General features: G+C 39.5%; 1 protein-coding gene across 3 annotated transcripts in view; it reads right to left on the minus strand.

Annotated features, from left to right (window-relative positions):
- Positions 1 to 6111: 6111 nt before the first annotated feature.
- SUCO (SUN domain containing ossification factor) overlaps positions 6112 to 23479 on the minus strand; it is a 42724-nt gene continuing 25356 nt past the window's right edge. The window contains exons 12-24 of one of the 3 annotated variants that reach the window (XM_010581268.1): positions 22233 to 22253; positions 21942 to 21997; positions 20853 to 20944; positions 20045 to 20110; positions 17147 to 17221; positions 16549 to 16642; positions 14311 to 15477; positions 13332 to 13419; positions 11890 to 11994; positions 9971 to 10125; positions 9523 to 9614; positions 8226 to 8281; positions 6112 to 8065 (exon numbers count right to left, since the gene is read on the minus strand). In XM_010581268.1, coding sequence (XP_010579570.1) covers positions 7619 to 8065; positions 8226 to 8281; positions 9523 to 9614; positions 9971 to 10125; positions 11890 to 11994; positions 13332 to 13419; positions 14311 to 15477; positions 16549 to 16642; positions 17147 to 17221; positions 20045 to 20110; positions 20853 to 20944; positions 21942 to 21997; positions 22233 to 22253 — 2514 coding nt within the window. In that variant the 3' untranslated portion in view covers positions 6112 to 7618. Of the gene's footprint in view, positions 8066 to 8225; positions 8282 to 9522; positions 9615 to 9970; positions 10126 to 11889; positions 11995 to 13331; positions 13420 to 14310; positions 15478 to 16548; positions 16646 to 17146; positions 17222 to 20044; positions 20111 to 20852; positions 20945 to 21941; positions 21998 to 22232; positions 22254 to 23479 lie in introns of all 3 variants that reach the window. The other 2 variants (XM_010581260.1, XM_010581277.1) reach the window with 2 other exon arrangements.

Raw genomic sequence — 23479 nt, forward strand, 5'->3', positions numbered from 1 at the left:
AAATAAAATTTAAAAAAACCCATAAGCATGAACCACTGCGTAGGAGAGACTCATCAGGTTCTGGACAGAGTCAGACACGTGTCTGAAAGTAATTAACAAGTATTTCCTATTACACTAGTGACCAGTGGAAATGCTAAAAAGCAACTATTGAAAGCCCACAGGGCTGCATAAATTACACCCAGGAACAACTGAAGAAGTTGAGAATCATTTGCATTCAAAAAACAGGATTCAAAACATTAACCCAAGATATTAACAGCTTCAGCAACCTTTTGCAGTCCCAGGCTAAACCGTGTGTGTCAACAGCCAGGAGAGACAACTACTGAGAACCCAGTAAGGATCAGCCACAGCTGGCAGAAGAGATGGCACCCATTAACACTTACTGATGGGTACAGTGGAAAAAGTAACTGAGAGCACCCTCCGGGACAAGGCTTCTGATTTTCCACCAGGATTGTCCTCAACACAGTGCTATTTCAAAACCTTTACCACAGATCTAGAGAAAACCAAGCAAAATATTATGCCAGCAATATTTGCAGATTAAAATAACTGGTAAGAGATCCTAAGTAACAATGAGGACAGACAGTTTAACCAGAAGAAAACCAGTCTAGAAACAAAGACTGCAGATCAAACTCTTTAGATAGAAAATAACGTCCTAGAAAGACCAGTTCTGAAACTGATAGAAAAGCTACCCAACTGGACACGAGCTTCCAGCAGGGAAAGCCCACAGGCTCCCATAGGTATGAGCTCACGTGTAGCACTGGACAGCTACAGACAGTCCCAGAACCCACACTGCAAGTTTACATTCAACTTCAGAGGGGCTCAGGAAGAAGTTGCCATAACTGCCAGACAGCACAGGCCTTCAATTTGGTCCATTCAAGAGAAGATGGGCAGGGAGGGACAGTGTGTGAAAACCCCATATAAAAAGGGACAATTTCCAGCAGCAGAGGGCTCTTGAATCTCACAGAAAAAACTTTCCCAGGGAGCCACTAACTGGGAACCAAAGCTGAAGAAGTTTGCGCAAAAAAGACATGGATTTTCGACTGAACATTGGAATGGATGCTTGTGAGAACTGCCTCCAAAGGTAGCAGGATCTCCATCCACTGAAGCCTTTGAGGGGATTGGAAGACACCAGAACTCACCCAGCCTTTGCAGTTAGCACTGACACCTTAGTGTAATTTCTTTATTACATTTTTTTTTTTAACAGTTCAGTTTCCTAGACAATGGTGATGCTTTTCATTTCCTCAACAACTGCTCTCTTTGCTAGAAGCGTTTACAGCACATGTAAAGCCATGTCAGTGCCAACACCTCACAAGGGAGACGTTCACATATTCACACTCAAGAGCAGGTTTCAAAATCCATTTCTAACGGCTCTGGCCTGGCGTTGCAGTGCTTAATATGGCCTTCTTCCAGTGAGCAAGGCACTTTGTTCTCTCCTTCACCATGATGATCTCAACAAGCAGGCAGCAGCCCTGGGTTCAGCAGAAGAGATATAGGGCTCTGACCTGAGGCAGGAGAGTATCCAAGCAGGGAAGGAGCCAAAGCAGCTGAGAAAAAAAAGAAGAATTGAAAGCAGCAGAGTAAGATTTTATTTCTTTCATGTCTGTAATAAGAGCAAGGAAATGAGGTATAGTGGTTATGAGGTAATGGGATCTATTGCTTGAACATCCGAGAAAGAGAGAAGCGGGTCATTTCATAACATACAATAGATTAGTCATGGGAGAAAAATGGAACAAGGTGGTGTGGCCGCTCAGAGGTTGCGAGGAAGAGCACAGCGAACATGCAGACGTTGATTTCCCATCCTCCCCAGTGACAGTCAAGAACTGCACTCACAAGCCCTTCAGCAGGATCCATGCCCTGCCCCAGGCTGCCAGCATAAAGCCAGCCTTGACCCTGGAAAACGCCAGCTGGCTCTGCTGGCCAATGTGGCCTAGTTGGTATTTGACAATTTTACTCCTTCTTGGGAACAGCTGTTCTCAGCCCATAAAAACAAAGAAACAAACAATAAAAATAAAACCCAAAACCAAACAAAAATACCCAACAACGCCCCCCTGCCCCACTGAGATCTACCCCAAGACCCCGAGTTCCACCAGGATCACACCTGAGCTCTGTGTTACTGAGCAAATTCAGGCCCTCTAGCATCAGTTTGGCATACGGAGAGCCCCACACCAGATGCGCCCATCTCGTTACACAAGCACCCTGACACCAGTGACCCACATCAGCCAACTTCCCAAAACTCTGAGGGACCTTCAGCTGACTTTCCTGGGATTTAACTTTGAGCTATATGCGGTTTCACGGGCAATGTACACAACCTTGACATTTCAGCAGTACCCATGCCAAATTATGACTAATAGAAGATATTCATTAGCTGCTTTGAGTTATTTTTCTGGGGGAAAAGAAAAATCACAGGCAAGAATTCTTGTTTGCTGTGAGTTCACAGAGGGCCCAGCAGCTGGGTGTAGGCTCTAGCCACATCTAACAAAAGAAAAACAAGCCTCAAGATGGCAAACATTTCTTTTCCCTTTCTAGGTCCACAAGGTGCAGAGTTAACTTCATCTCCATTCCCTACCAAAAGCCATACCTCTAATCTATGATTTAATTAGTGACTCTAATGAAAAGCAGCATGGGCAAGACCAGTTGCAGCTCCCAGCCCACGTGTCCAACATGAGAGACAGCAGCAAGGCTCCAGAAAGCTTCTTTTAAAATTACTACTCTTAAATTGGAGAAGGGATATGTGAGAGATTCATGAGTTTCACTATCCTTTCCTAAGCTAACACATTTTACCTAAACCAGGTCTCGGAACACTAATTCTTCTCAATCTGTTACAAACTCCAGTAATATCTTCAGCAGTACCTGATGCTGTTTGACACTCAGGGTTTCCAGGAGATGAGACACACACTGCTTGATGCCTACCCACAGCACTTTGTGGTCAGGGCTCTACACTTTAATTGTTCCAAATGAAGTGGAACACGTTTGTACCTTAATAAGTGAAGCATGCTAAGCTGTTCCATGTTGTTTCATCTCACACTAACTTGGCAAAAGCAGAAGCCACACAAAGACACCTTATACTTGAGTTCTCTACTTACCAATACCACACAGCTGGTAGAGTTTGCATATTTTAAAAATATTGGATTTCCACTCTGATGCTTAATGTATGTAACCTAAATATCTTATTTTGGCAAACATGCCTAGTAATTCACTTATACAATGCGTATGTTTGTGGCTATCCATCCTCCCATGGAAATCTTCATGTTGCTTAAATATTTTTTGACCTTGGGCTCAAGGCCCACTCAAGGACTGCAAGGATGCAGTCCTCAACACTGCATATGCATGCTGGCTTCTTGGTATTTCACACCAACAACTGTCCAACCTTTTTATACAATAGCACAAGATTGACTAGGCCCTCCCTTTAAGTATCTGTAACACCACAGGAATTCATCAAGATTTATAAACTGTCTTCATTAGAAATTATCTCTACCTAAAGATTATGACCGATTTAAGAGGGACTTGATTTCACCAAAGAATCAAGTTTTGAAAGCTAGAGTCAGTGTGACATTAATAAAACTGGAAGTAAAAAATTACTCAAGAGCCCACATGAAAGGAAAACATTAAGCAATAAGAACTTGACATTAAGAGCCTTTTTTTAAAAAAAAAAAAAGCGGTTAGAAATAATTAAAAGCAGCAAGGCAGCAGCAGGCGGAAGCTGCGGTTCAATCTCCAGTCTACTGCCAGAACAAACTATAGAGTTTGCAATAGCACTATCAGTTCCGTAGGTTCCTTCAGATGCTGGCTCAGTGGCTGAAGTATAACCTATGCTTTGATTGGAAAGTTTAGACCTAGACATAGTTGAAATGGTTAGGTAACATACCTAGGAGAATATGGAAGTCACTCCTTGGCCGACATGCACCAGCAGTGACTCCAAGATAGATGTGCTTTATTCACAGGAGTCATCGCTGCCAACAGCCATCTCCACTGACCCAGCAGGAAAAAACTAGGCAGATGTTTTTCACCATATAACCTAAGTTTCTGTTAGCCAGATACTTAAAATGCTAGAAAAGTCTGCACAGTGCACAATGCTTTTGCTCCCTATCACACCAGCTGAATTCACACAAGCTCCTGTTGACTCAGAGCCCTGAGGCAGCATTTCTTGGAACAGCAAGTAGCTTTCAGGAAAGTGAACCTACACAGCCCATGCCATCATTTACTCTTTACATTGATTTTGGGGTACACCTTCAGAAGTGGCAATGCCATGAAGCATTCTCAAAACAGTCCTGAAACATGGGAGCATGAGTGAGAAGTTTCTGGCCCTCTGTTATCTACGATCTATGGCATCTGCCACATCTCCAGTGTGAATCTGAAGCCAAGTGGCCTCAAGCCATGTTCTCAACACGGAGCTCTGCTCTGTCCATTTAGGATATGCATTATTCCCATGGCATGTTTCCCATGTGTTCATTACATGACAAGCTTTATTGGTGATATTTTTCCACAAAATGCAGCAACTCCTTAGATCTAAGTCATGCCCAATTTTGAAAATACCTAGAGAGAGCAGGGTATTAAAGGACTGTTTTAGAAGGCATTTAGTTTCACACCTGAAATTATTAACTTGGAAATTTGAACACACGCTTGGAATTTAAACATGCACAACCTACTCAGACTTACCAACATCTAAGGTATAAAAAGGATCATATCAGCAGAAGAGCACCAGCAAAAAGAGATTTCAGTCCAAGGCTAAGTATCACCTTCCCAAGAGAGAATGGGGATGTATACATGAACGCTTTTAAACAAACACAATACACTCCTCTCGCATGAGGAAGCGCTGAGGAGTGCTGCCAATTCCTCAACTGTAATTTCCAAGTGATCTTCAAGGATTGCTCACCAGTGCTGTGGGGTAATCCAGTCTGGGAAGCAAATGTACACAGGACAAAGTAAGAAGTTGTCCCTTACAGCAAAACAGGAAAGGACAAGGAAGAAAGCTTCTGGCCATCCACGGAACCACTGCTTCCAGGAAAGGCAACCCTCCTTGCCCCAGAGCTATATGCTCACACTATATAGTTGATAAATATTTATGACCACCACCATCTTTGGTTTAACTTCAGTTTCATAACCAAATTTGCTTTCATCCAATGCTTACATGCCAGCTAGAACGAAGCAAAAATAAACCCCCATTAGATATATATTTGTTGCCGGCGTATTGCATCACAACTCAGTTGGTCTCATTCTACACCTGTCAGCATATTCTAGGTCAGTCTTTGGTTTATAGCCAGATAGTGAAAATGGGCTGTTCTAAGAAGTCAGCCATATCCAGCTTCAGCTGATTCTTACCAATGAGAAGAACAGCTTAGTGATTTGCCAGGGCAGTAAAGGAAAGCACACTTCCTACAAATGATGCATCAAGAAGGCAGCCAGTAAATAAAAAACCCCACACCACCAAAAAACCACACACCCCAAAAACACTGCACCCTCCCAGCAAACCCCACATTCAATTGCTTTTTAAATCATAGCACTATGATGAAGCAAAGCCTTGAGACACTCAAGTGAGAAATTAGTGGTCGGGAGGTCTCATTTGACAAGAGAAGTAGAAGCCGGACAGCAGGTGAATTTGGCACTTGGCTGCATGCAGCACTGCTATGCTTGCTAGAAATAAGCTGGGGGAAGGGACCAGTAAAGGGCAAACTTCAAGCTGAAAACTCTGGTTTGAAATTATAAAGGACTATCTAACATTTTCTTTTAATGGCCTTTTATATCCTTCACAAACCTTAGCTCTGAGTACCAAGAGGTAATTTCATGCAGCCGTTCTCACAGAAAGCTACCACTTCTAGGGATTCCCCAGGTCAAGATGTGAACTGACACCTGCTGGAAACTTTTCTAGCAGTTTTACATGGCCACAATTCCTGAACTTTGAGACAAAGCACCACTCAACCTTCAGCTTCCTCTCCCCATCCCACCCCTTTTCTTTTTTTAAATAGACAAACATATCTAGGCTGACAAATAAGTTTATGAACTCCTTACTATGGCCCAAAGGACCCCAGTCCTACTCCTAGACTGACATTTGAAGAGTAGTCCTTCTCAAAGAATTTAAGCCACAAGTTTCATTTTCAAAGGAAAAATGCCAGTAAATTAAAGACAAAGTGTTCAGATTTATTTGGAAATTCACAGTTTCTAATGGCACTACAGCTCTGTAGTTACATACTCTTGTTCCACAACATTGTATGCTGCACTCAGGTGGTATGTATTTTCCTCATCCAGATTTGAAACCCTTCTGAATTCACGTTCAACACGTCTGGTTCATGTGCTCTGACTGGCTAATTGTGCAGATCAACTCCAAAAGTACATCACCTTAAAGTATTCATAAACTAACGAGAAAGCAGCAAAAAAAACCAAAGGCTTTAAATAAGTCACATTACATACAATACCCAGGAAAGGCATTAGATCTGTTAAAAAGGGTACCACTAAAAGTGCTCAATAAGTTAACTTATTTTTTACAACGTGAACCTGTAACACCTGTCAAAAGGAATAACCTTTTGTTCCACTCACTCAGATACACACTCAACATTTCAGCAATCACACATCCTATAGTATCCAAATATACAATCACAGTCAAAATAAAAAACACTTGGATATGAAAATACCAACCATACAAACACTGCACATTTGTTAGCCAATACAAAAGCAAACGTTACGGAAATACCCACTTTGAACCAGCCTGACTGGTCAGACTTCAAGGCTTTGCAAACTCAACACATCCAGAGCTGTCTCGGAGAACGGCCCAGCTGCACCAGCTTGCCCTCGCATTCTTCAGCTGAGCTTTTTCCTGAACTCTCAGCACAGAAGCAGTGAGCATTCCTCATTCACTTCCTTCAGAGAACTACAGCAGGCAATTTAGATAACAAATGCATTCATCAGCCTAAGATCCTATCGTACACAGGAAATCCTAAAGAGCAACTGTCATTCATTTAGTACATCAGACTACAGCTCTGATTTGTAACTGAAGGTGGAAATAAACATGATTACCACCTCTAGTGAGATATTTTCCCCAACCGAGTTTGCAAAACCAGAATCTAGTCAGGCAAGTCCATCTATTAGTATTTTTACAGTATCCAGTCCACATTACTGAGTCCAGCTGAAGGCCAACACATGTCCCTTTACAGCACTGTAGTGTTGCATCTTCAAAAAAAGCTAGAGAAATTACAAAAAAAATCAAATGACAAACAATTGTATCTCCCCTCTTCCAGTGGCATTATAAATAGACAAAAGGCACATAAATATGGGAAGGTGCAAGAAATAGGAACAAAGCTAAAGGAAGAGGATTAGGCTTTTATCCCTATTCCACCCAACAAACTGGGTTTCAAAAAATCTCTGCCCCAGGAACTGTGAAAAAAAACCTTTATAAAACGAACCCTGCCCTCCCTCCCCCCAAGCTGTTCTCATAGGAAATTATCAGCCTTGTAAAGCTGCAGCTTATAGCCAAGATTGACACAATCCCATCTATTTAAAAAGGCAGAAACCAAATTTCTGAATACTTTCCAATTAGTTGAGCTCTTCGTCTCCCACTATCCTCCCACAGAATACCACAGACTGTTCTCAAATGAACAAACACTCTCCTGTTTGAGAAGTTCAGCTAGTTTTAGATGTGTCCAGAAACTGCCGTGACACCAAGTGTTCCCACTGTTATATCTTTGTTTCCTTTGATTATGTCATGCAGGCTTGGCATTGACCCTGACTTAGTCTGTATTAAAGTTTTTATGAGCTTCCCTTGGTCTGAAACTTTAGACCGTCTTCGTTTTATAGCCCTCTTCTCAGTTTTTGTCTTTTGGGTCTGTCCATTGCACAGACTTGTACATGCTGAAATGCCACAAAAATAGGACTCCTCAGACTGCGATGACGTTTCGGAGCTTCCTTCAGATGGAGGACCCTTATACGAAGAGTGATAAACTTCCCCAATGTTAGAGAAGTCCCTCTGGTTTGTGAACGGCTTCCTTCCTTTAATTTCCCCGTTGGCTATTGGATGCAGAGGCTCTGTTGCTGGTTTAATAGTCTCTATTTTTTCACTTTTGTATTTACAACGCTTTTTCTGAAACCACAAGCAAAAAAAGAAACAGTTAGGTTCTGGAAGGAAAGCAGAGCATAAAAACCGAGCCTAGGAGCAGGGGCAGGGGAGAGCAGCTGAGCCATGCACCACCTGCAGGCAGAAACACACTCAGCTCGGCCTGCCTTCCCCACAGCCACTGTACCTTCTTCTCTGGCGAAAACTTCAGGGGTTCTACAATGTACAGGTCCTCTGGATCTACTGTAAGAGAGGGAACATAAATTTAGCAGTCCTGACACTGCCAGCTCTAGAGCAACGCAATTCTAAATAAATAATAGCATGACAAAATATTCCACTTATGGCACACATTTTTGCTCCCATTACAGGTTAATGGGGGTACAATACATGAACACTGAAAGTGAAGTCAACAGAGGAATTCCCCTATGCTGCCATGGCAGCTGTCAGTGATATACACTTGAAAACACTTGACATCCTGTTAGATTAGGTCATCAGAGAGGTGCAGAGAACATCTTTTAGGGAAAAGGAACAACAGTCAGCAAAAGTTAGCTTCTACAAAAACAAAACGAATATAATAGTGTTTAAGGTGCAGCCTGCCCATGACAGGACAGATACTAGAAGCGTGTGTACCTATCAAGGACACAGACGTTCAGACTGACATGAGACCAGCCTGGCATTCCTCCATCAGGGCTTTGTAAATCATTCTTCCATGCCAAAGCAGGAGAGAATTTGGAAAAAGTGTGGCTTTGCAAAAAAAATAGTCTATGCCTTACCTAGTCTCTATTGCAACATGTTCCTAATTCAACTCACGAGTTTTCACGCAGTTTTATTCACAGTACAAAAACCCATGAAGCAAGTTTGCTGCACCCAGAAAAGCAGTGTCAGCTGCATACTTGGTAGTTACTATAATCTGCAATGCTTTTGGTTTTGCATGTTGATGATGGCCTAAATCAAAATTCCGTTGTCCCAAATGTAACATGAATATTGAAAAGACCAGATCATTTCTCATACCCAAGCCAAGATAAACAGTCTAAATTTTCTTACTACAGTTGATAAATTTGGATCCTAAATATCTGCCAAGGTTCAAAGACAGGCTATCAGGACTTGAGAAGTATGGCATTCCGACTGCCCACGTCTGGCATTAAAAAAAAATTTTTTAGAAAAGCCACTTTCTGCAAGCTTCATAGCTTTGTAGACCTGAATGCCTGCATGGATTGCTACTAACTGCAAGAAAACATCTGTAGAGTAAAACAATAGCAAAGACTACATTTAATGTTTTAGCATACTTGAGCACAGTTCTGTGAGTATCTGGTAATTTGTTCATGAACCACCTTGCCCGACAGAATGTATACGTGAACTACTATAATCCAGTGTACTTTGATATTAACCTGCAATTCCATTTTCATACACTTGCAGTAACACACACATTGTACAGCACTGATACAGTAACACGAGAGACTAGATGTACAGTATGTGAATAATACCTTCTTTACCAGCTAGCTGAAAAGACTGCGATCTGACCAGTGGAAGAGAAGTTCTTCTTTTCAAATTCATATCATCGTAGGAGGAAAAACACCTAGGAAACAAAATCCACAAAGCTTTTTTAAAAACATTTTTCTCAGGACTTTGTCATATGCATTTTACATTAAGAAACATCTTTGGCAGAAGGACAAAATTATTTCCTGAGGTGCCCAAGAAAGTCTGGCAAAAAGACACAGTACTGTATTTGTAACAAGCTATCAAGGCATGCTAAGTGTAGTAGCCCCAAAATGCTCCTAGGAGAGATTACAGAGCAGTAACGGCTCTTTGCTATCAATTTTGAGTCTGCAGAAAGAAGACTCAGAATTAAAGCAGACGTGCCAGTCCCAGCAGATTTAGGAAATATCACTAAAAGCTGCAAGAACAATTAAGTTTCAAACATAAATACATTACCTTTTGGGGCTAGGGTAGTGATTACTTTTGGGAATTTTTGAGAGGTAATCTTCACAGAACTGAGAAGTGCTCCTGCACCGCTGCACACAAAGCACCAAGCCCAGAATGACACAGAGAACCAGCGAAATCACAAGGTAGGTCTGCCGATCAGAAACCTGGAAGAATTTAATACAGTTGTTAAAGAATAATTTAATGATACTATTATTCTTGTGTTTTAAATATTAATTTCTTTAAGAGAACATAATTGACATATCTCAAGTCTCTTTCCTTCAATTTCACTAAACACTTGTTCAAATTTGAGTACTTTTTCAGAGGTTTGATGCAGTCTATTGGTCACACAGCATTCAAGGACTGAAGGCTGAAAACCACTAGCTGGTAACACAGGACAAGATTTCACTGACTATGGTACTACCATAACTTAAAGAAGCAGCCACCCCTTGCAAAGAGCATTCAAACCTATCTGAAAGTAATATACTTTCCAAAAGAAAGTGTACTAAAAGTAACTTCTCTGTTTTACAGTTGGCATGCATGTAATACTACCTCAATTTTGTGAGATAGTAATGCTTTTCATCAGCTGATGTTCCAGTACTTCACAGAATACCATTATATTCACTTGATTTTGTCTTTCTGAATACTCTTCCATTTCACAACCTAGCAGAAGTTTTTTTTTGAGTATGTTCATTTCTGAAGATTGACAGGTGAAGCTTACTGGAATTACATGGAAGTTGAAATCCAAGGGTATTTTGCAGATAACGTTTAAAAAAATGAATTGCACAGTTTTTCTATAAAAATCTATATCTTAAACACACTAAGAGATCTTAGAACTCATACAGAAACTTTAGAAAAGACAAGGAACACGACTTCCCATTTTGTAACAGGCAAACGTCTCAGACTAATAGACTCGGGTAACCAGAGCTGAGTTCAGGGAAAGCCATGTGTTCAAATTCCAGGATACTCATCTAACATACCCTGATGATCACCTCTGTCAAATCCTGGTTAAAACCACAGCACTCCTGAAGAGGAGCTTAGCCAGCCAGGCACCAAAGAAGGAGCCTAAGTGTTAGGAAACAGCTCAAGAGAGGTCTTCAGCAACATGCACAAGAAAAGGATCATGTTTATGGTACTGCTTGAAACACCAAGCTGGATAACGTAAGCATTTCACAGAACATGTTCCTAATACTGTTGCCAGGAAAGATCACAATAACCAGAGGGGAAAAGGCTGTCTTAGTCACATGAGCCTGCCATTCAGTAGCTAAAAGCACATCCCTCCACATACTCATATGTTCTTACGGCCCACTTCTAACAGTGGCCAGTATGCTCTTGCACACTAAATCTCCTATGGCAACAGTCTGTTAATATTTCAGTGGACAATGTAAGTGCTGGACACTGCAAACCATCCCATTTTACTGAAGTTGTGTAACAAAGCCATGCAATACAGCTGGTTATATAACACAGCAAGTGCCAGAGTAGTTCTTGAAGCATGAACTTTACCATTCCCTCTGACAGGTCAAACATTCTATATGTGCGACAAATCCCATCACTGCCATATCAAAGTCAGTGGTTAGTCTTCTAATTTCATTAAGAATCATTTCACAGAATGGTATCAATTCAATGCACTACAGGAAGGCTGAGATATTAAGCTATTTTAAGTTTTATCATTAGTTCAGACTACAATCATGGGGCTAATCAAGTTGTAGTAAAAATCACTACCAATCTTGCTCTGTACAAAACAGCTCAAGCTACTCAAACTTTCCTCCTCCCCTCCCTTGGCCAGCTGCTAAAGTAGGCTGAAAGCAACACTACAGACAACTTGTCAAATGAAAAGCTTCGTTTAAAGACTCCAGGCCTCTTCAAATTGAGATATGTTTACGCAGCTGTTTCCTTTGAGTTCTCATGCCATATTGCTGAATTATAATTACCTCACATTTTAACTCCGCCACAGTTGTTGACAGATTAGAAACTAGCTGCGTCATGTTGCTGAGCTGTGCTTGTAACAGCTGGATTGCTTCTGTTTGTCGCTGATCCTGTATTAAAGAGAGTCAGGGCCATGCTATTTAGTTGTCAGGTTCCCACTATGATATACTCTCACATGTACCAAATTAGCATTCTATCTGACACAGCCAGGCATTTTGTAGCCACATAACCTATTCAGCGTTGTTTTCAACACAACTTTCATAACATCTGAAACATCAAACTTTTTACTTATCAAATAACGTTTTGTAACATTATGCCAAAGGCATTTCATTACAGTGACTTCTGCTATCTTCATTAAAGGCAGATTAAGTAGCCAGCTCCATGCAATGACTATCAGGAAGTTAAGTACTGCCATGTTACAAAATATACATGCAGATGACCAGGCAGAGCTCAAGTCTAAGGGCTGACGCACAGCTTCTGTTCCGGGATCAGGTAGCCAGCCGCTTAATGACAGGAGCCCAAGCCAGCCAGGAACAAGTCCTTTGCACTTATCTCCTTCCCAGAAAGAGCCCTAACAGGATTCTTAATCCTATGAGAAATTACAAGAGGTGAGCAGAGTATTAGGGAGGTTAACCAAGAGGTTAACTGACCAGCATTTGATACTATTAAAAAAAAAAAGCAGAAAAGAGCATGCATATGATCTCAGGGAAGTTGCAATTTTCTTCACTGTTGATGGCATGAGCAAACTACAGGCCTGGGACTGCACTTCAGAAATTTTCAGACAATTTGAGATTAAGTCTGCTATGCCACATGCATAGTGATTATTCAGCACTGCTGGCAGCACTGTATTTCACAGCTGCTCAGGAAAGCGAGGATGGCAGAGCAGGGAAACCTCCTTCAGCTCCCACTTCCTTAAATCACATTTTAAGGAATGAACTAAAGCTTTTGTTACATGCACTACACTTCTAAATGCAAATTTGGCATAAGCCATTACTGTACCCCTCTCCCTTTCTAAAGACTAATATCTTCAGCAGCATCAGGACAATTGTCTATCTATACTTTAAATCAGAGATGAAAAACAAACCAAGTTCAAAAAAAATGTTTTCAGCACAGCTACAACCAAGAAACAAGAGTTGGAAATGACCTGGGTAACTTTTTCATTGACAAAGACATTTAAGAGTTTTAGCCATTACAGTTGACAACTGATTTTTTTCTTCAAACACAAAAATCAGGAAACAGAGCTGGAAATGACTTTATTTTAAAATGACTGTGAACATCTCTAAAAATATTATAGAGAAAAAAATTGGAAGCATGGAAGGGATGCTTTTAAAAGGCAGATATGCAGCTAAAAAATCTTCAATTGAAAGAATTTCTGCACCCCCTTGCAACTCTTTAAAAGTAAACTTTCCCAATTAGGAAAAAACTTAAGTACTCCAACAAATTGTACCTGCTCTTCTGCTATTCTTGAGGTGTTCTGAAGTTTTATTATTGTTTTATTGAAAGCCTTCTGCATTTCTTCCATTTGCTTTCGGTACCTAAAATAAAGAGCATAAAGGTCTGAAATTCTAGTTCATGTAACTCCTCAGCACTAAACTTGTCTTCAGAAAACACAACTATGCCAGCAGAAAACTTCTCTTTGCCCCAAAAAATTGTATTTGAACATGAAGTGGTATTTCCTTTTAAGTTTCACACATAAAACAGAAATGTGTCCCTTTATAGGGTTTTTTGTGGTTTTTTTCCAAGGTTAGTCAAATCTATTTCAATACCTTAGAGCTTAGCACCAATTTAGTGGAATTCACTATGGAGAATTCTCTGCACAGACTGACTGCCAAGAGAGACAACACAACAGTCAACATAACAAAGAGCCACTTCCTTGGAACCAATTCTGAAATGGGTACGTTTCCTGATTCTCCTGTGGCTAAGGAGCATAACAGATAAACACTAATATACATATATCCCTCACAAAAGTTCTTGGTTCCCTCTCCAACAAGAGTTATTACAGATAACATGGTAATTTCAGTGGAAACAATCAATTCAGTAAAGAAGGCATTGTAGGTCTGTGTCATTCAGTTTAACAGCAACAGGAACATGTGCCCTTTTGTTGAAAGGATTATGGACAGGATTAGTGCTTATATCCTGGCAACACTTTAACCTTTTAAAATCCCACAGCAGTATTCCTCAAAACAAACTAAATGTGATTGTATCTGAAATACAGAAAGGGAACCCCTGCCACCTGCAGACATCTAGGTCTCCAGTAGCTGCCTAGGATTAGGTACTTTTCTCAGTTTTCCATAAAGCTTTATGCTGTGATTTACATTATACTCCTCTTCCACTGTACCACTTTCTGTATGGGTATGTTCTTTTGTATAGTTGGCTAAAATCTTGTTTACATAGGGTAGACTCTTACCAGTCTTCCTCAGACTTACCTCTGACTAAGTTCTTCTAAATAACGGCTGCTGAGAGACATGTTTACTTCTAGGGCTTTTATGCGATTATTAAGGCGCATGAAGACGGACTCCTTTTGATTAGATCCATGAACAAGATTTCCATTAGCATAGCCTAGATCTGTTGAATTCTGCAATTCAGCATAGAAGTCTGTAGCTGTTCTCTGTGGTCCCCCAGTGACTGGAATTGCCATTAAAGCTTCTTCAGACGCCTGATCATCCTCCTTTGTTTCGGCAGATACAGAAGACTCAACAGGAGACAAAACAGGTTTCTGCACTTCTGGGGTGCTTTCCTTTCCTTCCCCAGCATCACTGCCTAACATGCCCACTGTATATTCAGGCTGCAGAACAGTCTCTGCAGGCTTTAAAATCACTGGAGTAGCAATAGTCTCTCTTGTGCTCATGTCCTTTACCTCAGTGGCCGCACTGGTCTCAGAAGCTACATAGTTTTCCTCTACAAGAGAGCTCTCAGCCTTTTCTGTTTCTGCACTGATCTCAGGTATATCCACCTGGGGAGTCGCCCTTGGTGCTACCAGGTCTGCATCTTCTTTTGCAGACTCCAACACCATATCTGTTGTTGGCAATGCCTTAACTTCAGAAGTAACTTCTAAGAGGAGGGATTGAGAGACAGTTTGAGGATGGCTTGGCTCCAGTTCAATTGAATCTGTGGTCTTGTTACTCATCTCCTCATGGACCACACTGCTGAAGTCAACTGCAACAGCAGATCCAGACGGTCTCTCAACTTTGCTGTCTAATTGCTCAGGCAGAGGCTCATCTATTGACGTATGTATAGATTCAGTCAGAACTGCCTGTGGCTGCTGAACACCAGCAGAGTAACCCTGCCCCTGTTTACCTTCAGTTTTACTACGCTGCCGATGCATGGCTACTGCAACTGAACACCATTTAAACAGATATTCTGAAAAGGTGGAAATACAACATACTGTTGCCATGTCATAACAGTACTTCTCTGTCTCAAGTTCAAACCATGCCAATGCTTCTTCTTCCTGATCATCACTGGGCAGCAAGGTTACTGTTGACTGACTCGTATCTTCTTCATACTCTTGTACTAGCTGAACAATAGGACTTTCTTTTGTCAAATCCACAATTAATTGCTCTTTATCTATCTGTGGAATATCTGTAGTAACAAGTCTACAATAAAAGAGTTAAAGACAGGATGTTACTTCAACAGTTTTACATGCCTGCTCTGGAAGACTGCAAAAGAAGGATCTTTTAGAAAATTAGCGAAGCTTATTTCAGTGACCAAAGGCCAGTTTGGATACAGTCAGAAATTCTGTAAGTTAGTATTTTCTCTGGTGTTTTTCAATCCCAATTTGCAAACAAGTTAATTCAACCATTGCTTCTGAAACAGCAAGCCTTCTCAATCAGATATTGCCCCTTCCCTTACCCCTGAAAAAAGTCACCAGTTCAAATATCACTAAGTTCTTACATAGCAAACATCTTAGTCTTCTGCTGCAATATTCAAATGCAAATACAAGAATCACAACCTTCCCACTGACCTTCTTCAGTCTCTCAGAGTGCTAGGAAACCATAAAGCCACTAAATATAGCACAGGTCATGTCTTAACATTTAAGAGCTACAGTCTCAGCTTTAAGTGGCCAAATCAATTCTAAACAATCGTAATCAACTGAAAAAAAACCATGGAATAACTATATACAACTCCTCCTCCCAACCTAATTCCATATCTTTGCATACATATTTTCATCAAGGAAAGCCTAGCAAAAAAATACAGCTTCTAAAACAGAATTTTTGTCAACACAATTTAACTGAAGTTTCAGCAATACAACTTACATTCCTAATTAGTCTCCCTTGCAGGAGAAAACCTGCAAAACCTGGAAGAACATTAAGTCAGTTTCTACCCAAGAAATCTGCAACAGCCAAGAAGAGCAAAACACTCCTCCTACTTCTTTTGAACAAAGTAATACAAACAATTGAGAAAGTTAGTGATGCATTTTGACATTTAGTCACATGTTAAAAGAACCCATATCATAATGGAAATAGCTATAAACAGTAACTAAAGCAATAAATTTCCCTGGTCAGTGCATTACCATCCTACAGATTTCACCAAATACTTGCCTTTTTACTTGTTTAAGGCAGTGTGCTATATCTGAGCATTCTACTACCAAAGATTCGAGACTAGTGCATGTTAGTCTCTGCTAGGGACACACTGAAAAAAAAAAAAACACAACACCAATCACTTACTCTGGTGAAGGAACAGGAGTTGGTTCAGGCAGTCTTGGTGCAGCTGTTGAAGTTGCAGGGGTGGCAGTGACATTTTCAGACACACTTTTGTTCCCTGCTGCAGGAAGGAGAAAAAATGTGAACATAAGATTTCGAGAACTGTTTATTTTCAATGAATTTTGGGGTGGTGGGTTTTTTTCCAGATTATTAGCTGCGCTACCAAATTAATTGCAGATGTCATTCAAAGTTATTTGAATCAAAGTGCTACCAACAGTTTATGTATACGATGTTATGGACAGTCTCAAAGTATTTCCTGGAAGAAGCAGCAAGTTAAGACTTTACAACCAAAGCTGGGTAATACAGAGAGTAAAGATCTCCAAATATAGCTGAACAAACATATGTTAACTTTGTATCAGCCCCCTCCTCAGCAATTCAGTGTCTTTGGTCTACTTTTCAGTCAGTAGGATAAGAATTCTATGGCACTAATCAGATATGCCATAAAAGGTGGGAAAAAAAAAAAGGTCATTTAAACATAGATCATCCAACTCCTCACAAAAATTAAACAAAATAACAGAGAAATTAAAACTTTCCAGAATGCTTTTAATCTTAAAAAAAATACCTTCAGCTTCAGACAACTCTTCAGTTTTGGCTCCGAGCATATTAGCAGCAATATTCACCATACTTAGGATAGCATCTGAAAGAGAAAACAACTACTCAAAGAGGAGATACCCAGAGGGCCCAGATATTAGCACCACTGAGCAATCTGCTGTTTCGTAACACTTGCTTGAAACAAAAAGCAGCATAAGGACATAAAGAAATCCCATCGTTCTATTACACGGGATGCATCTGTTGCTTTTAAAAGATACATTTATAAGCTAGGAACCTCTTTTTTAAAACCCATATCTAACCTTTACCAGCTAGACCTTCTAACACCAGTGAGAAGTACTCACTGATCATTAGTCCACTGAAACCAAGGAACAGTAAGACAAACAGAAGAATATTTAAGCATGGAATTTCTTCTGACAATCTGAGCATGTGAGGGAGGTCCCAAGCCAGAATGTTAGAGTTTGAACACTCAAACAGAGGAGCTCTAACAAAGACAGGTTGGATCATTTGTCATAATAGCACTAAAAAAGTGAGTCAGGAAACGTCTGCTAAATGAGCAAAACAGAATTCTGCCTTTGAACACAGGATGTCCACAGCACGACAACACAGAAAACTACAGATTCATTCAAATTAAGTTGGACTCCTTGTCATTTTGCATACCTCCCTCCTTAATCCCAAAACTCGCTTTTGGCTCTGATACTGCTGCAACATAACAATTCTAAATATTTTAAGATTTGGTGAAGAAAATCTACATTTTACAATCTGTTACTTGAATGCAATCTAGATCAGTCAAGGCACCTGGAAGAAAACCCTAACAAATATCCACAGATCTGGCTTAGATATATGGGGTTTTTTAAGGATCTGTTAAGTATCAGTTTTAAGAACAGGGGTTTTTTTCCCCCAAAATTCACAGAAGTAAATGCAAAGAGGGTCTGCTCTATATCAGCACATATATTAGATACAGCTAACTCTTTGGTCTTGATATTGAAAAACAAACATCATTGCCAGGCTTATTTAGCCGATTAGGAACAGGGAAAGAGCACCTTATTGTAAACACGTAAAAGTTGGCCCAATTTTGCCCATTTTTTCCACACCTACCAACATACACCTGTACTGTAGGTCACAGATAAGTTCAAAAGTTAGAGAGGCATTTTAGTAGTAATGACAAATTTCTTAGATTCCAGGAAGCTCTGTTCAGGACCTTAATTTTGCCTTGCCTCCAAAACACATCAGAAACCACATTCCTGAATTACATTACTTCTGGGGCTGTATTCTTTGAGAAGTCCTGATAAACAAAAGATGTTAAACTTGAAGTATGAATGGCTGCTTATGATTGATGGAGAATCAGAAAAAGAGGGAGAATTAAGAGTTGGTATAGAAGCCTGCCAGTAGGAGAATGGCAGGAGGAAGAACAGCGAGCTACCCTTACAGGTTAGACTAGCACAAAAGACCAAATGTCTGAGAGGCCCACTACCTCCTACCCAGAGGACCCTCTTCCTCACTGTGTATCAGTCCAAGACAAACGATGCAAAATGGAAGTCCATCGCATTTGTCCAAGCATGCACATATAAAAAAACCACCACAAAAAACCAACACCCACAAACTCAGTATTCCTTCAGAAAAGGAACGCTGACTACCCTGCCAGAGATTAAAGGTCTCAATAACAAGATCCACCAGCCACAACTAAATAATAATCACTGCAATGTTTCACTGCTCAGCTGTCTTTCTAAAGCACTATCAATAATAGGTGTTTCAAATTTTTTCATCATAGCTTTAGTACTCTAAAAAAACAATAGAAAACTGACTGCATTTTTCAGACAGTGAACAAAAAAAACCTTGCAATACTCCACTTGCACATAGAACATGTGAATACGCCTCATCAAGACAGCTTGAAGATATAAACTTTCAAAGTCAGAAATAAGAGATAAGCAGTGTCAGGGAAGAAGTACTGCTTTCTCTCATCTGTGAGAAGCTAACATTTAGAAATAAACTGCCTTTCCTCTATCTATTTCCCCTTTGAAAACTTAACTAAGCTGTGCAATATTCCTAGCCATGACCTTTTTGCTCCTAAGTGACAACTACATTCTAGGCAATAGTAGCAAAGAACTCTGCAGCTCTGATCCACTATGGGATGAAAGGAAAGCCTAAGACCAAACAGCATTCATTTGAGTGCAAGTATACACTACAGTAACAGATCTTCACTAACTGGGACAGAAGGAAGAGTGGTACAGTGTGAGAGCTCTTTAGAAGAAATTGTGTGGCAGCTGATACTATCCTAAATAATTCAGCAGTTAAGAATACCATTAAAACTCAATATTCACGTATTCTTAGCCAAACAAACCCCACACCTGGAAGTTTCCCAATGGAAAAGTGACAAGAGACAGTCAAGAACCGTTAGCGCTCTCAAAAAAATATACAGCTCTTATGAAGAATATAGAGGCTACAATATTTACATAGAGCCTTCTCAGAAACAGTGTTTGTCATGCCCTCCTTTCAAGCTCTACAAAGTAAATCTTTATATTGCCTCTTATTTATAAGGCACCTTAATTAAGCACAGATTTCCAAGTTCTGAATAATTAAGGTTCTACAGCACTTTAGTACTGGTTATTTATAGCCCTATGTAATATTCATATTATTTAAGTGCTCAGGATCCTGAAGCACAGAAAGCAAAGTTTCCAAATAATACAGATCCTTAGAACTGGAAAGTTCTATTTTTAGAACACTTTAAGAATGATACCCCAACTTCAAACTGTTACTATTTATTCCTATGCAATTACATAGGAATCACAATAAATTGTTTCAGCAGAAAAATATGAAAGTTGCAGCTGTTGCATGACAAAATGACATTCCACTTTCAATTAGCTCGTTTTGTTTCAGCACAGCAATAATTGTCCTAATAAATCATACTCACTTGTAGCAGAACCAAGGAGATTTTTTGAAGATTTTTCTTCCCCTGTATTGTAATCCAATAGATAATCTATGTATAAAGAAGAACACTTATGACTATCAAAATTAAACGTGTTATGGGCAAAGAAAATAAACCTCAAGATTTAACATATCATTCAAGTATGTCAGCTTGACAGTGTGAAAATAAAATTACAGAAATAAAGTTAAAGGTCAGAAGTTACATACCGAAATACCAAGCTCCAAGCAATGAGAAAAAAAAAAGAGATTCAGGGTTCAAGCTTCAGTTTCCCCAGGATTCATGACATAGATTCAGCGAACAGCTCATTGAGCTTTGTATAGGGTTTTCCCCCCCTCCTCCTCATGAGGGCTGGAGGTAGGCATTTTCATATTTTTTATTTAAGCACAAAGTCTGCAAGCCAAAATAAGCACCTTCCCAGTTGCTTGCAGCATTGATCATACAAACAATCCTAGGAAATGGACTACGGACACTAAGAATAAAGCTGTTTCATGTGAGCTGTTCTGAATATTTTAGTTATCCTTTACTACTGTCAGCACATGAAGAAATTACTGCCTGCCTGCCAAGTGAAACAGAGCTTATTACTAGCATTTTAAAGTAACCCTCCAAATAGTTACAAGACATTGTTTAAAACTTAAAAAGGTTGTTAGATAAGCCCAGAAATGCTGAAATACTGTCCACAAGACTAAAAGTAAGTTTAGCAGTCAAATCACTTATCAGATGCAGGAAATGACAAGCCACCAGACTAGCACAAGACATGCCTGAATGGCTAAAAATGCAGAAATTATTTGCTTACCATAATCTTCATCAAAGAGCTCCTGTCGTTCAGACTGATACTGAGAATCAGCTATTTCTTCATACTCTTCAACCATACTAGTACCAAATACCCTATGAACAAAGTTTTGAAATAAAAACCCAATATTAGTCATGTAGTTACTTTGATAATTGATAATTCGATAAGCAATATTAACCTTATATAGTATGTACCAAATAAATTAGATAAGCAATAGTTGCCTTCAGTTAACCAAGATTATGCAGCAGGTATGCTTATTTTCTCAAACTTGTATCCACAAAGTCCACTGCAGGCTTTCAAGTGCTGTACCAAAACAAGATCCTGTTTTTAGTTCTAGTAATTCCAAAGAGACTTTTCCTCCTTTTAAACTTGAACTCCTATCTAGCCTTCCTCGTCTTAAGCTCCCCACGAGCTCTTACGCCTCCTCTTCAGCTTCAATTTGACTAACTTTAGGAGTATCTTATGATACTTGCATACAATATTGTTTGACCTGCTCTGCCAAAATAAAAATCAAATCAATTTAAATCAGTCTTGTCAATGGAAAATACGGTTTGGCTTATTACACTAGAATTCCCAGGTTCAAATCCTGACGCAACTTTGACAGGAGAATTAAAATTGTTTTTTAGGAGCAGTGCAGAGGCTGATTATTCTCTGAACTACACACAGTTGTTCTGATTTAGATATTCCAAGCAATACTAACTGTATGTACCTGGAGTGCCATGCAACACAGCAGCATCCCAAAGGCACTCACCACACCTCTCTTTTTAGTTCACCACTTGTTCCTCGTTTTGCTTGGTCAGCCTTGAAATGCTCACGTCCTTGTGTAAGACTGCTCATGCTCCTATTTCCTAACACCCCCTCTGCAAATATAAACTATTCCTTTCATACTGGAGAATCAAATCGAAAGATTCAAAGCTTCTTTAATCAGATGTGAAGCATGCTACACAGCAGGTAAGTTCGGCAACTACTGCAATTCACAATATTTGCAAATAACTTAAACTGAAAACTAGAATTTGTTCCCCAACTATTATTAAAACACACATCCTCACTGCAAGGAGGTAGAAAGACAGAGCAAAACACGTAAGATATTACCTTATAAGACTTAAAGGACAAAAATGTTCTGATCCAAAGTGCGATATCAACTCCACCTGAAGAACAAAAGGTACTTAAAATAAAAGTCCAAAGACCCACAGAGTCAAGAGTTCATTTAACATATACATCCAATCTTGAAATTGCAAGTTTTGTTTACTCAAGGGATTTGTAGATTGCCCATAACAGAAAAGATTGAAAGATTTGTTCTTGCCATGCATTAAAGTCCTGAGTCACAGTAGAGAACACCCCAAGCCCCATGCATTCATCATTCGAAAAGAAGAGGTTGCTAACCTTTATGTACTTGATGAACATCTGAAGCGAAAGGAAAAGAGAAAAAAAAAAGATGTCAGTACAAAGGCCGAACACATGCCACAGGCAACTAGTTTTGTTGGTTTTAATTCAGTACTATAAATGCCTAAGATGACAAGTTATGAAAGATAAAGTTGCAATACTACTTCATCTTCCTTAGGTAGCAAGATTTCATTTAGCCCTCATACCTTGCAGATAGAAGTTTAACATGCAACAAGTGTTTTATTAATGACCTTAAGTTATTCAATTTTTTTAGGCAGCATGATGGCAGACAGAATAGTGAAGTGTGTTAAATTTACTAAGTGTATTTTTTTCCCTTAAAGAGCACAGATTACAGAGAGCAATTCAAAAGGAAAAAACCCCTTCATAGCATGCATTCTATGTACCACTGCTACTCAAGTTCCATATAGCATGCTTTAATTTACAGAAACACTATTGGAAGAAAACTTGTAGAGCATCTGATGATATATTTGGAAGCTTGAGTCATCTGTGTATTTCTAGTGAGAATTTGACTACATACTGGTATTTATTGAATCTAAATTAATTTGCAAGTGTAGAATGCATTTATTATACCACTATGTAGACACTACCAATGAAGGGCTGTAATGATCTGCGAGTGAGATCAAGATAACTATTCCCATAAAAGCACTCTTGCAAAAAAATTTCCATTATTTTTGATACAAGTTCATTAAGCCACTTCAAAAAAATCAAACTTTTTGAAAAAAATTTTTGGACTCTTCTTCTGTAGACTAGGCACGCTTAGAACTTGCTTACTTTTTGTGCTATGAAGTAAAAACATTACAAGAACAATCCTCTGAAAATTTTACCATGCTACATTATTCAAGGCAAAACACTGTATCCAACAAGGGATTAAGTGTTGAGGCACCTAGAGTTACTCTGGAACTTCAGTGACAAGCAAGACTCCAGCTACCTTAAGGCATTAATTCAGCCAGAAAGCAGAATTAAAAATAAATGAAATCTTTATCCTGTGACTCATGCAGAATTTCTAGGTAGAGAAGTTAGATAACTGTCATTCATAGTTACTTCTTCATGAAAGCACAAATCATTATTCAGTACCACAGACCAAATTTTTTTTTTTTTGGCAGCACCGTAATTGAAAGATAACACATCACTGGAGAGGACCTAAAAAAAATTTGAATTTAAACCTCCACTACATCCCAATATTTTCACAAAAGCTTGTATCCCGCTCCAAGTACCGCGTTATTTAT

The sequence above is a fragment of the Haliaeetus leucocephalus genome, unplaced genomic scaffold, assembly GCF_000737465.1.
Source record: "Haliaeetus leucocephalus isolate CR32 unplaced genomic scaffold, Haliaeetus_leucocephalus-4.0 Scaffold76, whole genome shotgun sequence".
Taxonomy (NCBI): Eukaryota; Metazoa; Chordata; class Aves; order Accipitriformes; family Accipitridae; genus Haliaeetus; species Haliaeetus leucocephalus.